General features: G+C 35.0%; 1 protein-coding gene across 1 annotated transcript; it reads left to right on the top strand.

Moving 5' to 3' along the window:
- Positions 4,029 to 5,870, top strand: LOC104723458 (protein DETOXIFICATION 55). Its single transcript, XM_010441837.1, has 2 exons — positions 4,029 to 4,182; positions 4,298 to 5,870. Exons 1-2 carry the CDS (start codon positions 4,117 to 4,119, stop codon positions 5,750 to 5,752), a joined length of 1,521 nt encoding a protein of 506 aa, XP_010440139.1. The 5' UTR covers positions 4,029 to 4,116; the 3' UTR covers positions 5,753 to 5,870.

Raw genomic sequence — 16,892 nt, 5'->3', positions numbered from 1 at the left:
TGGATAGTAGGGTCGGGTAGTGATATATCGGTTTGGCGGGATCCTTGGATACCAGATCACCAGCCAAGACCCGCTTCTGGTAGGGGAAGAATCCTACATCCTAATTTGAAGGTCAATCATTTAATTAATCCCCTTACGATGGATTGGCATTTGCCCATATTAGAGGAGTATATGGATCCTGCCGATATTCCGCTTATACAGAGTTTACCAGTTAGTAAGTCATCTCGTTCGGATAGATTGATTTGGCATTATACTAAGTCTGGTAAGTATTCTGTGAGGACTGGTTATAGGCTCGCACGAGAATTACAGAAGGAAGTTGAAATCGGGCCAACATGTACAATTTTACGGGCACAAGCTTGGAAACTTGAAGTCCCTTCAAAGGTTCAACATTTTTTCTGGCAGGTGGCGTCTGGTAGTCTCCCTGTAAAGGAACGGATAGCTCATCGGGGTGTACGGTGTGATGTTACGTGCCAACGGTGCGGTTCTGCGGTGGAGTCTATTAATCACGCTCTTTTTGAGTGTGTACGATCCCGTTTGGTTTGGGAGTTAGCGTCGGGACATACACCGTCGTCTGGTTTTCCTAATGGATCAGTGTATTCAAATTTAGATTTCATATATTCTATGGTCTTCTCAAGCTCAAGGGTTTCGAGTATTGGATATTTGTTGCCCTGGTTACTTTGGACAATTTGGAAAGATAGGAATAAAAATGTTTTTCAAGGAGTCGAGGCTGAGCCAATGGATATTTTAAATCAGGCGACAAATGACAAACTTTTGTGGGAAGAGGCGAAGTCTTTTTCTGTGCACTTCTTGCCTTCCCAGCCAGCTCCGGAGGAAAGGGTTATTTCTGTTCGTTGTCGGGTTGATGGTTCCTGGAAAGGTTCTGACCCTTTGGAGGGCTTGGGTTGGTGGTTTGGTACCCATGATGACAGGACGCTACTTTTGGGAGCTCGCAGTTTTCAACGCAGTCCTTCTTCCCTTCACTCGGAGTTTAATGCCTTGCTTTGAGCTATGGAGTCTCTTCGGGCGGCGGAGATTGATTGTTAGAATTTTGAGTCAGATAGTGCTGAACTGGTGGCGATGGTGCAGACTCCAGATGACTGGCCAGCTTTTTCGCATTTATTGGAAGATTTCCAATCCCTCAGATCATCTTACTCGTCCTTCACCCTGACCCAGATTCCGCGAACGTCAAACGTCCAAGCAGACTGTCTTGCTCGCTCCTCTAAATCTTTAGCTACTGAAATCTCATTTGTAAACTCCTTTGCTCCAGTTTGGTCAACCAATCTTGGAGTCACTTTTTAATTTATTTTAATGTTAGGTTGAAAAAAAAATAAAAAATCCACATGCATATAATTTCGTTTGTTTATGTGACACTTTTGTACGACAAAATCAGATTTGGATTCGTACTTTTTTTTAGGTCAATAAATTCTGTTGTTTAATAAAATTTAGGATAGAGTCGTCTCGAATTTTAATAAAGATCGTTTTGATTTTAGTCATACTTTTTTCTCAAACTATACGTACGTAGTTTGTATTTATTCTTGTATACATTAGATTAGAGAGTTCACATAAAAAAGTTATACAAATAATGACATCACATCACCAGCCCAAAGAAAAAAGNGATTGCCCGTCAATCTCTCACTTATTGTTTGCTGATGATAGTCTGTTCTTTTGTAAAGCAGAGGAGTCTGAATGTAAGGTGGTAATGGACATTATAGGTAATTACGGGAAAGCGTCGGGACAAGAGGTGAATTTAGCGAAATCTTCTATTATGTTTGGTAAGAAAGTTCCGCCGGATGTAAGATCTCGGATAAAAACTGTAATTAGTATTTCCAGTGAGGGAGGTATGGGTTTTTATTTGGGCATACCTGAAAACCTTCAGGGTTCAAAAACTAACGTTTTTAGTTATGTAAATGATCGCCTGGATGAGCGAGTTAATGGTTGGTCAGCGAAGACCTTATCGAAAGGGGGTAAAGAAATTATGATTAAGTCGGTGGCATTAGCTCTACCAACTCATGTTATGTCGTGCTTTAAATTGCCTCAGGCATTAACGACCAAACTTACGGGAGCCATATCAAGATTCTGGTGGAAGTCTAATGATAAGGCTAGAGGCATGCATTGGGTAGCTTGGGATAAAATGTGCGAGGATAAGTGTGATGGGGGTTTGGGGTTTCGCGCTTTGGAAGAATTTAATGATGCAATGTTGGCTAAGCAGTATTGGAGACTGATTCATTACCCGAATTCTTTAATGGCTCGGGGGATGCGTGGTCGTTACTTCCGGAGAAAACATCCATTACGGGCAACTAAACCATATTCTCCATCATTTGCGTGGAGGAGTTTTTTTTCAGTTAAGGGTCTAGTGGAACGAGGGGCACAATGGATAGTAGGGTCGGGTAGTGATATATCGGTTTGGCGGGATCCTTGGATACCAGATCACCAGCCAAGACCCGCTTCTGGTAGGGGAAGAATCCTACATCCTAATTTGAAGGTCAATCATTTAATTAATCCCCTTACGATGGATTGGCATTTGCCCATATTAGAGGAGTATATGGATCCTGCCGATATTCCGCTTATACAGAGTTTACCAGTTAGTAAGTCATCTCGTTCGGATAGATTGATTTGGCATTATACTAAGTCTGGTAAGTATTCTGTGAGGACTGGTTATAGGCTCGCACGAGAATTACAGAAGGAAGTTGAAATCGGGCCAACATGTACAATTTTACGGGCACAAGCTTGGAAACTTGAAGTCCCTTCAAAGGTTCAACATTTTTTCTGGCAGGTGGCGTCTGGTAGTCTCCCTGTAAAGGAACGGATAGCTCATCGGGGTGTACGGTGTGATGTTACGTGCCAACGGTGCGGTTCTGCGGTGGAGTCTATTAATCACGCTCTTTTTGAGTGTGTACGATCCCGTTTGGTTTGGGAGTTAGCGTCGGGACATACACCGTCGTCTGGTTTTCCTAATGGATCAGTGTATTCAAATTTAGATTTCATATATTCTATGGTCTTCTCAAGCTCAAGGGTTTCGAGTATTGGATATTTGTTGCCCTGGTTACTTTGGACAATTTGGAAAGATAGGAATAAAAATGTTTTTCAAGGAGTCGAGGCTGAGCCAATGGATATTTTAAATCAGGCGACAAATGACAAACTTTTGTGGGAAGAGGCGAAGTCTTTTTCTGTGCACTTCTTGCCTTCCCAGCCAGCTCCGGAGGAAAGGGTTATTTCTGTTCGTTGTCGGGTTGATGGTTCCTGGAAAGGTTCTGACCCTTTGGAGGGCTTGGGTTGGTGGTTTGGTACCCATGATGACAGGACGCTACTTTTGGGAGCTCGCAGTTTTCAACGCAGTCCTTCTTCCCTTCACTCGGAGTTTAATGCCTTGCTTTGAGCTATGGAGTCTCTTCGGGCGGCGGAGATTGATTGTTAGAATTTTGAGTCAGATAGTGCTGAACTGGTGGCGATGGTGCAGACTCCAGATGACTGGCCAGCTTTTTCGCATTTATTGGAAGATTTCCAATCCCTCAGATCATCTTACTCGTCCTTCACCCTGACCCAGATTCCGCGAACGTCAAACGTCCAAGCAGACTGTCTTGCTCGCTCCTCTAAATCTTTAGCTACTGAAATCTCATTTGTAAACTCCTTTGCTCCAGTTTGGTCAACCAATCTTGGAGTCACTTTTTAATTTATTTTAATGTTAGGTTGAAAAAAAAATAAAAAATCCACATGCATATAATTTCGTTTGTTTATGTGACACTTTTGTACGACAAAATCAGATTTGGATTCGTACTTTTTTTTAGGTCAATAAATTCTGTTGTTTAATAAAATTTAGGATAGAGTCGTCTCGAATTTTAATTAAGATCGTTTTGATTTTAGTCATACTTTTTTCTCAAACTATACGTACGTAGTTTGTATTTATTCTTGTATACATTAGATTAGAGAGTTCACATAAAAAAGTTATACAAATAATGACATCACATCACCAGCCCAAAGAAAAAAGAAAAAAGAAAAACCATGCCAAACTCAAACCCCACGTTACTAAACAAAACAAAAAAAAATCTTTATAAAACGGCATCTTCTCTTCATATATATTTTATAATTCTCTCATCTCAATCGAAACAAACACTAACAATGGTGGTCGAAGAAGATTCACGTCTCATAAATCTCCAACACAAGTACAACCCGACAATGCCCGAGGTACTAAATTATATCTAAAATTTATATTCTCGGTACACTTCTCCCTCAACTAGAGTCTTTCAAATATCTCTTCTCTTATTATTTATTTATTTTTGTCATTTAAAATATTTAAAAGGTGGTGGAGGAGATGAAGAGGATTTGGGACATAAGTTTTCCGGTGGCCGCCATGAGCATATTAAACTACCTAAAGAACATGACTTCCGTCGTGTGTATGGGCCGGCTCGGTAGTCTCGAGCTCGCTGGTGGAGCCTTAGCCGTCGGTTTCACCAACATAACCGGTTACTCCGTCCTCTCCGGTTTAGCCACTGGTATGGAACCACTTTGTGGTCAATCCATCGGTTCCAAAAACCCTTCACTCGCTTCCTTAACCCTCAAGCGAACCATTTTACTCCTTCTTTTAGCTTCTCTTCCCATCTCACTCCTCTGGCTAAACCTCACGCCTCTAATGCTAATGCTCCGCCAACAACATGACATCACACGTGTGGCATCTCTTTATTGCTCCTTCTCTTTGCCTGATCTTCTTGCTAATAGCTTCCTTCATCCTTTATGCATTTACTTACGTTGTAAAGGCACCACTTGGCCTTTGATGTGGTGCACGTTAGTCTCCGTCCTTTTACATCTTCCCATTACCGCTTTCTTCACGTTTTACATCTCTCTCGGAGTCGCCGGAGTCGCCGTCTCTTCTTTTCTGAGCAACTTCATCTCCTTGTCGCTTCTCCTTTGCTACATCTACTTGGGAAACAACAACGACAACGAAAACGACAAAACCAGTTCTAAGTCTCTTTGTCTTGATACGCCGTTGATGCTCTCAGGTTTGAGAGACCCCGGTGAAGATGAAGTGTGGACAACGCTGGTCAAATTCGCTGTCCCGAGCTGTATGGCAGTTTGTTTGGAGTGGTGGTGGTACGAGTTCATGACGGTCCTCGCTGGATATCTCCCGGAGCCGAAGGTGGCGCTTGCAACAGCCGCCATCGTGATCCAAACAACGTCATTGATGTATACAATCCCGACGGCCCTCTCTGCCGCGGTCTCGACGAGGGTAAGCAACGAGTTAGGAGCAGGACGGCCGGAGAAAGCACGAACCGCGGCGACTGTAGCGGTTGGGGCCGCCTTGGCCGTGTCAATATTTGGACTTGTGGGGACCACCGTGGGGAGAGACGCATGGGGGAGAGTTTTCACGGCGGACGGAGTAGTCCTCGAGCTGACGGCGGCGGTTCTTCCGGTGATAGGAGCTTGTGAGCTTGCCAACTGTCCTCAAACCATTAGCTGTGGGATCCTACGTGGCAGCGCGAGGCCACGTGTAGGAGCTAAGATTAATTTCTACGCCTTTTATGTAGTTGGAGCACCCGTGGCCGTTGTTTTAGCGTTTGTGTGGGGTTTAGGCTTCATGGGCCTATGTTATGGATTGCTTGGGGCACAGCTAGCTTGTGCAATCTCTATTTTGACCGTTGTCTATAACACAGATTGGAACAAAGAGTCTCTGAAGGCTCATGACTTGGTGGGTAAAAACGTCGTTTCACCTGATGTCGATCAAATTATTGTAAAATGCGAAGAAGGGATACTATACTAACAGAAATATTTTTGGTTCTTCATACTGTATCTTCGTTTCTGTCTTCTATTATTACAAATTGTTTCCATATCTATATGTATGTTTGTTATACATTAATACAAGTGTCTTCATTAGACAATTAAGGAGAGAATGTAAAACTTTATTGAAACCAAGATGTGCATTATTGAAGCGAGTGGATTCATAAATTGGATGATGACGACTTCAACGGATGCGATGGCTATGACCATGACGTGTAAGATATATTGGGTGCATGAGTGTATATAGAGATACCGAACCACATGGAAAAACAAGAGTTTATTGGCCGGAACACATGTGCAAGCATGTGCATGTGTACCCATAACCAAAATAGGCATCATATTAGTGTCCTTGTGGCCTTCTCGCTTCTTTTCTTCACCTTAATTATCTTTCACAACAACTAAAGCTTTAATCCCATACTTTCAGAAACCTTTAAATGGAAATATATTATTCTGCATTCTCAATCCAAATTAATGTTTACATGTTGGCAGTGGAATAAAGCAGCTAGTATTATGTTTAATGAGGTTTAAAGAAACAAACATCACTGTCACATTTTCAAAAACATAATATCATTGAGATTCAAAACAAATGTGGCATATGATCNAATACAAGTGTCTTCATTAGACAATTAAGGAGAGAATGTAAAACTTTATTGAAACCAAGATGTGCATTATTGAAGCGAGTGGATTCATAAATTGGATGATGACGACTTCAACGGATGCGATGGCTATGACCATGACGTGTAAGATATATTGGGTGCATGAGTGTATATAGAGATACCGAACCACATGGAAAAACAAGAGTTTATTGGCCGGAACACATGTGCAAGCATGTGCATGTGTACCCATAACCAAAATAGGCATCATATTAGTGTCCTTGTGGCCTTCTCGCTTCTTTTCTTCACCTTAATTATCTTTCACAACAACTAAAGCTTTAATCCCATACTTTCAGAAACCTTTAAATGGAAATATATTATTCTGCATTCTCAATCCAAATTAATGTTTACATGTTGGCAGTGGAATAAAGCAGCTAGTATTATGTTTAATGAGGTTTAAAGAAACAAACATCACTGTCACATTTTCAAAAACATAATATCATTGAGATTCAAAACAAATGTGGCATATGATCAATCCACTAACAGAAAAGAAAGTAATTTTAACTATTTGTTCTAATAACTAAATTTGACATCAATAATTTTTAGTTATATGGTGAAGCGGTGATGAAACTGAGTTGCCTAATTTCAGAAAATTTGTAGGACCATATATATATCTAGAAAATTTGTATGCAAAAGTATTTATGTTCCGGTTAAAATTAGTAAATGGAGAAATGGTAAATCTAATTAATGAATACATTAGCCAAGAATATACATATTTGGGTGTANTCACGAATGGGTTGCTGAAATTTTGTTTTAGGGAGGTATAATACGTGCCAAACTCGGTGCAGAACTAAGTGGTATCAAGGATGTTATTATTTCTGAGGGGACTGCTGGAGAGGGAGGAAAATTGGCAGCTCTGAAGCGAGAATCAGGTACTTATCAGTCTATACTCAGATGCTTCATTATCAGGCTGATATGGTTTTTATTTCATGATCATCTTTTGGCTTCTTTGTTATATGCAGAAGATGGTGTTCTCTCTAGCGAAATAGGTCTTCATTTAGAGGACTCCCCTGGTACTTGGATCAGTTAAATAATTCATAGAATTTGACTGAGACGTGATATGTGGGTCTCATGTTATATCATTGTTTGCAGTAATGTTCAGCATCAAGTCCCTTAGGATTCCGGAGCTTGTTATTGAAGTTCCAGAGACAGCAACTGTAGGCTTACTGAAGGTGCGTGATTAATTTATCTTTTCCTGTCTATCTCTTTAGATGTTTCGGTTCTGCTGTGTGCAATGATCAATGTTATTTCATAACATTAGTCATGATACTTAATACTTTTGGTTTCAGAGGACGGTGAAAGAGGCTGTTACTGCTTTACTCAGTGGTAGAATACGTATTGGGGTGTTAGTCTAAGGGAAGAAGGTTAGAGATGACAGCAGCACTCTATCACAGACTGGTCTTTTGTGTATAGAAAACAACCTTGGATTCCCCTTGGAGCCTGGTCCCGAAACATTTCTTGTACCTCTTTCGTGTAGAGAAAACAACCTTGGCCTAGGTATATTTGGTATGTTTTAGTTATAATTAGCAGCTCAACATTAAAAACTTTTGTAATGATTGTTTGGATGTTTTCTGGAACTTATGTTGGATGTATGTTGAAACTTATGTCTTTGTTTAATTTCATCTTTGTTATGTTTTAATTATAGTTTTCATAATCAGTTTTGGTATTACAAAATCAAATAATTCGTTTTTACCAGAATTTTTAAAAAAACATAATAATTAAACAGTCGTAAAACAGTCACCAAAACATACACAAAACAGTAACCAAAACAGTCGCAAATGAGTAATCAGATCAGTCGCTAAAGCGTTGCAAATTCAGTCGCAACTTTAGCGACTGTTTGGCAAGGCAATCACGACCACAATTATCAGTCGCCAATTAGTAGCTCCGTGTCGACTGTTTGGCGACTGGTTATTTTAGCAACGCACTGTTTAGCGACTACGTATATCAGTCGCCAATCAGTCGTAACTAAGTAGTTTGCGACTGTTTAGTTACTGTTTTTGTAGTCGGCAAATCCATGTTTTCTTGTAGTGAACCTAAGAATTAGCCCAATATTCTTGTCTCTGCAAGGGTTTTTTAACCAAACAACTGCATCCGCCAAGATTACTGGAGGGGAAACACGAGCTTTAGAGGTGAAGAAAGACCAAACCTCCCTGGAGAAAGGACAGTTAAAGAATAAATGTTGGAGGTTTTCATCCTGCGTACCACAGAGGAGACAGAGAGGTGGAACTAACAGTCCCCATCTAATCAACCTATCCCTGGTATGAAGACGTCCCCTCACAACAAGCCATGTGATAAAGGCATGTTTTGGTATCCTCCCTTTGAACAACTTAACGTGTAAGCATTTGAGTGGATGGAGTTTGAAATGAAAATTTAACAGCAGTCAACAAGGCGACAATCAGAACCGGTCCCAAGCACAGGCTGATGAAGCATGTGCTTGCGGCCCGGAAATTATATCTAATATTTCGGCCCTCAAATTTAAGAAAATTGTTGTTAGTGTAGTGGTAAAGCTGTTCAACCTTGTGTCTGTGGTCTACGGTTCGAACCATAGCACCATCAGTTTTTACAATTTTTTTTTCTTTCTTTGGCTTACTAAAAAGCCAGCCTTATCATAGTTTTGAGCTTGTGGCCCCAATATCTTGTGCGACGGCTCTGGCGACAATAATACTACGTACGTTCATATTTTTGCTATGCACCGATGCACGCTAACAGAACTAAGAAAGATCAAGGCAGATGTAATGCAGTTGAATGACTCTAACCATTCAAAAAAAAAAAAACACAAGGAATCCAAAACATCCAAAAGGCAAAAGAGAAGGAGATCGAAGAAAAAGTCAGTTTGGTCTGGTCCCGGTTTAAAATGGGTTTGAAGCCAATAAACAAGAATGAACCAAAGTCGAAGTCCAAAGAGACTTTGGCAAAATTATGAGCACCTCGCAGACTTCATTGTGTAGCTAGTCAACTTCCTATGCAAAGATTCACACACCTTGAGTAGGACATTGCACCCCTTTTAAGTTCAGTAACTTCAGGGACATCGAGCTGTGTAGCTGAGAAGTGAATTCCATCTCCTCCAAACACAGAAAATAGTGCCAAAAATGCATTATCATATGAGTGAGTGAACATCAGGATTCAGGACAAGAAGTAAGTGAACGTCCCATGTGTTTAATTAGTATATATGACACTTTATATTATCGATCCACAGATTTAAAGGTAAGCTTCATGATATTTTCTATTAGTAAAGAACATTTGATAAGTATTTTCAACCATCGTATAAACAACATTCATGAACATAATAAACAAGCTCTAAACAGTGTTGAGTTCCGAATGTTTTGATCAGAACTAACTGATAAAACAATAAATCCTTATTCGAAAAGGAAAACAAACAGATAAATCAAACGATTAATATCTATATTATTATTTTCACAGTATTTTTCAGAAGAAAGCTTGGAGTTCAGACTTATTTACATACAATGCCACTGTAATTAAAACATTTAATACAAAAAACAAAAAAAACTATAGTATCAATACATTAAAAGTATTATGTTTCTCTCCAGGCTTGACACATCAGCTTTGTTATTCATGCAGGAGCTGACACCTCAGTTAAAACAGGTAACCAATGAAAACATTTTAATTAATACAGCTTACCTGATTTTACGCCTATGTGGACTAAATAGAAGAGAACCGAACCGAACGTGAGAGTGTTTTTATTTCTCCTGGCTTTCTTTTACTTACGGTTCGGTTTGGAAGCGTACAACAGAGGAACTCAAAGCGTTAATTTTTTGTCAAATCACTTGAATCTGAGTGCAATTACTTTAGATCTAAGTAAAATCCATGCAAATATATGTGTTTTGAGGTTAATCTGAGAAAAAATTATATGCGGCGCTGCAACCTAAAAAACTAACGAAGAAGAAAAGCAATAAGGTTTTTTTTTGTTTGTTACTTACACATGGCCTATATTTTTTTAATTAAAAACTGATTATTGAGCTGTTTTTTTCTGGACCTTTCGTTTGGGCTTTTTGTTTAGCTAACGAGGATGTCTTTCTTTGCTTATGTATTTCGGCTTTGTGTAATATATTTGATATCAATGAAATTTAGTGTTAAAAAGAGATGGGAACAAAAAAATCTACATTTAAATTAATGAAATAAAGATATATATGGCATACTCTACAATTTAAGATATGATATTTTGAATTATTCATAACTATACAATTAAATTATACAAAACATATTATATATATATATACGCGTACTGTTTCCTAATTTTTAAAAAGATTTCATGAAAAAAAACACTAAGAATTCAAATATGTTTTGGAGATTATATTTGGAGATTAAAATTGAGGATGGAGAAAAGAGGAAGGAGGAGGCTTCTGTGTGGGTTTATTTACAAGTTGCGGAGGAGAGAATCAAAGAAAAGGTTGTGAGTACATTGCATCAAGCTTCGGAGTTCGAAGCACCACTGGACCGAGTTGATTTATCTGGTCGGAAACTGATTGCTCCTTGAAGAATTTGCAAAAATTCAAAGTCTCCTTGTCCCGAATCTCTACAACAATCAACTTGAGATATGTTCTAAATAAAATAAAATAAATTGTGACATATGATCAAGTCTGTTAGTGTCCTGATATTTTATGTGTCAAAGATGTAAACTTTTGCTTTTGATCTGTAATTTTACGTATTTTTTTTTCTTTTACTTTTGCATATATTCTTTAGCTTTTGGATCGGTTCTTGTCAAAATATAAACTTATATGGATTGTCTTTAATAAATAATATATTTTGATCAGTTTTTGTGTTGATGTCTAGATTGAGATATATTTTAAAGTGTATGTTGTTATGTCTTGTTTTTTTTTTGGACAAAGTTGTTATGTCTTGTTAACGCCTAAAACCTGCAACAAGAATAAAGGTCGACAAAGAGAGAAAGAGATGACATATTGATGACCAATTAAAAAAGAAAAGAAGACAATGTATGTGTACAATACTACAATGGGAAAATGTCATGAAAACCCACTTTGGGTGTGAGCTTTTATTGATAGAGGACGCGAGGAAGGGCAAAAGAAAGCTCTCCTTTGATAAGTAGTTCCAAAACCTCAAAAGGGTCCGGCAGGCTAGTGATCAGAAACCTAAAATCAGACAATGATAGAGCGCCCGTACAATAGGAAAATGTCATGAAAACCCACTTTGGGTGTGAGTTGTGTCACAAAAACCCACTTTCCACTCATGATATGCTTTCCCAAATTTTTTGCTTATGTGTCCACACATTTTGGACGATTTTGCCCCTCTCCTCTTTCTCTCCTTCTTTTCTCTCTTTTTCTCTTCTTTTTTGTTGTTAACACTTAAACAAAGTAAAATACATTTATTTGTTATCATAAAAAAAATTTTCTACTGATTTCTATAAAATATATTATGATTACATATTTTCTACATTTTAAGATACATATTGCTATATTTTTTATGAATTTTTAGATTATACAGTATCCATCAGTCGTTGAACATTTGTTTAATTATAAGTGGATAATCAATTGTAGTATTGTTAATAGATAGTTACTTGTGTTTATTCATACAAAATATACATACATAAATTTGGTTAGATCTTTATCCATAGCATATTATCCATAACACAACATAGACCAAATAAGTACAAAACCCTTTAATTCTAAATTTTAAATCCTAGAACATAAACCCTTGAACCTAAAACCAAAACTATTCACTTTAAAAAAAAAAACAAAGTTTAGTGGATAGAAAAACTGTGGATAGGTCTCCATGGATTTACAAAGCATATCTAGACATTAAGCTGAAGAATAGCAGTTGAATGGTGGCTATGGATGTGATCATGTGGATATTTTTTTGTGGATACCAATGTAGACAGACCAAAGAATCATCATACAACATCCACACAATTAAATCCATAGACACCATGAGCTCCTTGCTTCATATTTTGTGTTGGTCCAGAAACATATACACTCATAAGTGGTTAATAAACAAAATAAAAATTAACAACATTGATTTATTTAGAACATTGAATATCAATCATGTGGATTAGTAGTTATGGATACTTATCTTATAATATCTTGCTCATTCTTTACATGAGCAGAAATTTGTCCAAAATAAATTAGCCACATAGATTTCTTTTAGCTAAATGTTTTTGTACTATTTTTCAGCTAGAAGTAGGTATATTAGAACTTAGAAGTGTCACTAGAAGCATACTACACAATAAACATGGTCATTATTAATCTCAAAGCCTATCCACCAAATTCTGACCACGTGGACAAGCAATCCAGATGAAATTTATTGACAAGTTTGTTGCATGTTCAAACATCACTATAGTTTAGCCACTTAGATGTCTTTTAGCCAAATGTTTTTGTACTATTTTTAAGCTAGAATTAGAGATATTAGAACTTAGAAGTGTCACTAGAAGCATACTACACAACAAACATGGTCATTATTAATCTCTAAGCCTATCCACCAAACTCTGACCACGTGGACAAGCAATCCAGATGAAATTTATTGACAAGTTTGTTGCATGTTCAAACATCACCATAGTTTAGGGTTTAGACTTTAGATGGTATATAGATTCAATGTCTATGTTTTGAGTTCAAGTTGTATTGTCTAAGGTTCAAGGTGTAGGATTTAGGGGTTAAGGTTAAAAGTTTAGGTTTAGGTATGTGGATGATGTGTCTATATTTTTAATTCATGGTTTAGGATTTAGGGTTCAAGGTGTATGGTTTAGGGTTTAGGATTTAAGATTTAGGGTATAAGGTTTACGTTTTTGGGCTTATATGGATTTAGTGTCTATGTGGTGTTAGGATTTAAGATTTAGGGTATAAGGTTAACTTTTTTTGTTTGTCAACAACTAAAGTTACTAAACTTAAAATTTAGTATGTTTATCACCAACTAAAGTTACTAAACTTAAAATTTAGTAATGAAAATGAAAAATAAATGTTAAAGAAAAAAAATATTAGAAAAGAAAGAGTAAAGTTAGAGAGAGAGATGAGAAAGAAAAAAAAAAGTAGAAAGAGAAGGTTAGTTTAGTTAGAGGGTGTAAGTTGTAATTTGACATAAGAAAAGTATATGGATAGTAGAAAGTGGGTGTAAGTGTCAATACTTTAGGAGAAAGTGGGTGTGGGTGTCATTTTCCCTACTACAATCAATACTAAAAAGCTTGAGTATAGATTTTAATATTCTGATTTGTTTGTCAATTATTAATAAATTAATAGATTTTTTTTTAAATGAAGCACAAGGCCTATTGTTTTGCCACGTGAAATAAACATCGCCTAAATAAAATTAAACCAAACTTAACCGGTAATATATACACCGAACTGGTTTAAACTTTGTTTCAACGAGAACCTTCCTCAGCAGACACCAGTAGTATTTATGATCGATGACTGATTTCAGTATATATAACCTTTATGGGTTTTACTTTTACATAAGGTGAACCAGACCCCATCATCAAATCAAAAGCCCAATCATAAACCCCAAAAAGGAGATGTTAATGACAAAAAAAATGTTTTGATAGATTTCTTTTTTGATTAAAAACATTCAATAAAGTTTCATATCCGAAGACAAAAATGGTTGGACAATTCTGAACACAAGTTCGACTCAAATGAGTTAATTTTTCCGAAGCGAGAAAAAACATTTTTCATTATATGTTTAATAATTAATTAACTAATCTAAAAAACATGTAAGGAAGTAGAGTTGATATAACACAATCAAACAATTTTTTTAAAACAAAATATTCTTAAAAATCTCCTTGGTTTGATAAAAACATTAAATATCAAACACCAAAATTGATTAAATAAAACAACAACTAACAATAATAATGGTCCTCCAATACATACTAATACAAGAAAAAATGATTTTAATCTACAGTTTCATTTCAATAATAAAACTAGCAATACATAATAACAAAAACCTAAAACCGAAAATATTACCAATGAATATTGTTAAAAATTATATTAATAATGATTTTTTTTATTCACAAACACATATAAAATTATCCAAAAATAATAAAAATAAAAACAAAATATAAAACAATCCCGCGGCGTAGCGCGGGTACTATTCTAGTAGATATTAACAACATTTACAGACTTATTTCCCTAAATATCTGACCAACATCAATTTCTATTTTCTTTTTCAATTACAAGTTTTAAAATGTTTTAATGAAAAAAAAACTATAGTATCTTACCTTATTTAATTTCGATTTTCCATAATTGGTTTGGCATTATACATGTTGTCCATTATACATAAATTATTTAATGTTTTTTATGTTAAAATGCATAGACCAATTGATGTCAAAATGGGTAGAAAAAATATAAAAATAAACTAATAATGTATGATTTTATTATACTATATATATATATATTGTTTTAACCTCCAGAAAATGGTATATGTTTTTTGACTAAAAAAGATGTGTCATTTATAGAGTTATGATGTCAAATACAAACATATATATCATGTTGCACAATTTAAATAGTGAATACACCAAATTTAGTCATATGAGTAATAACAATAATATTACTAAATTTGTGATAATAAAACTAAATCTGAGTAAATACAGATTTTAGCAATTTAACATATGCACAATACTAAAAAAGCAACAATAATTTATGGAAAATTTTATTTATTCACGGGTCCAAACCTAAACTAAAAATAATCATAAGAATGTGATGGGAATTAGGTTAATATTAGTACACTTATATATTTTTGCGGGTTGGTTTAAAAACACAAAAAAATATATTTAAAAACTTAATTTTATATGAAAAGAGTTAAAAACCAACACTAACCCGCTACATCATACTCAGATACAAAACTAACTATTTTTTAATAACTATTTTTTTTATCCACAGGTCCAAACCTAGACTAAAAATAATCATAAGTATGTGATGGGAATTAGGTTAATATTAGTACACTTATATATTTTTGCGGGTTGGTCTAAAAACACAAACAAAATATTTTAAAACTGAATTTTATGAAAGGAGTTAAAAACCAACACTAACCCGCTCCATCATACTCATAGACAAAACTAAGTAATTTCAAATTGGTGAATAAAATTTAAATCATCTATATATACATTTTTGGAGACAATTATAAAATAAATCCTGAAGTTCAATACTATTTACAAGGAATGCCACTGACATTAAATATTTAATTAAATTCATTTAATAAAAACTAATTATTATACATAGTAATTGTTAGAGGAGCATATGACATAAATTTCGGTTTAATTATTATAAAATAATTCGAAATGTATTTATAGAAACTAATTAGTTCTATCTAAATTATCAAATAAAATAAATATACCTTTTTATATTTTAACACCATTTCAGAAAATGATTATTTCTATGTTAAACTTAATAAAAATTAAAATATTATTAATCTTTAGACTTATAAATGTTAAAAATCTCATAAAACAGAGTTTATTTCAAACCGGGTTATAACAACATTAGCATAAATTTTAAATATTATTAACCAATTGCTAGAACATGGGTTAAATTTTAATTAATGTATAAATATAAGGGATAAGATTTAAAATATGCAAAAAATTAGTCATATACTTATATATATATATAGTTAATCTACTAATCAAATTATATTTTTCTTTTCTAAAGTAAAATATAGCTATGCGGTGTACCGCGGGGTAAAATCTAGTTGTATACTAACTACAAAGTATTATACATATTAACAGATGTTTACTTTCACAACAACTAATTTTGATTGATTAAATTCCAAAACAAAAGAATTTGATTAATTAAATTTCAAATGAAAATAATAATTTTTAAATAGATAAAGAAAATAAAATTACAAATATCTCAATATTATTGTAAAAAAGTTTAAAACATATATTTGATCTAACATTATGTATTTTTAGTAAGTTATATAAAATACTAGGAGAGTTACCCGCACGCTTGTGCGGGCAAGAGTTAAATAAAACAAAATGTCAAAAAAAATAACCTATTTTCAAATTAGTTTTGTGTTCTTTTTAAATATGTTAAAAATTGTAATTAATTTTGTATTTTAAACTTTTAATCTGACATTTCTAAATGGACATTTAAAAAGAGTATTTAATAAAATCTTAATTAAAGTCTTCAATATATATTATCTTGTTAAAAAAATTTTTAAGCCCATTTGCAAAATGGGAAAAATCCATTGAGCCTGATCCATATTATGTGGTTAATTTAAATTAGGTAGAAGTTGGGTCAGAATAATTTAATATTTCGTTTAAACCATCAAGAAAATTTGGAAAGCAACCCTTAAAAGGGTTTGTAGTACTTGATCATACAAACCTTCAAAATAATTATAAAGTTAGCATATACAAAAGATTGTTAACAAATATGCCTTCAGCTTAAACTTCTCCAGTTTACCCTTCATGCTGCATTATGTGCTTAATGTAATAACGTCCAGCAAATTCCGAGCTAAAAAAATAGAAAACACATCCATAAGTTAGACCCTAACATGATACACCACTTGATATTTTTGAACATTAAA

The sequence above is a fragment of the Camelina sativa genome, chromosome 2 (assembly GCF_000633955.1).
Source record: "Camelina sativa cultivar DH55 chromosome 2, Cs, whole genome shotgun sequence".
NCBI lineage: Eukaryota > Viridiplantae > Streptophyta > Magnoliopsida > Brassicales > Brassicaceae > Camelina > Camelina sativa.
This window is presented reverse-complemented; position numbering and strand designations above follow the sequence as displayed.

Excerpts from the sequence above, each read along its gene's own strand:
- LOC104723458 (XM_010441837.1), top strand. The coding sequence starts at position 4,117 with ATGGTGGTCGAAGAAGATTCACGTCTCATAAATCTCCAACACAAGTAC. Across the intron at positions 4,183-4,297 it reads ACAACCCGACAATGCCCGAG|GTGGTGGAGGAGATGAAGAG; the intron begins GTACTAAATTAT and ends AATATTTAAAAG.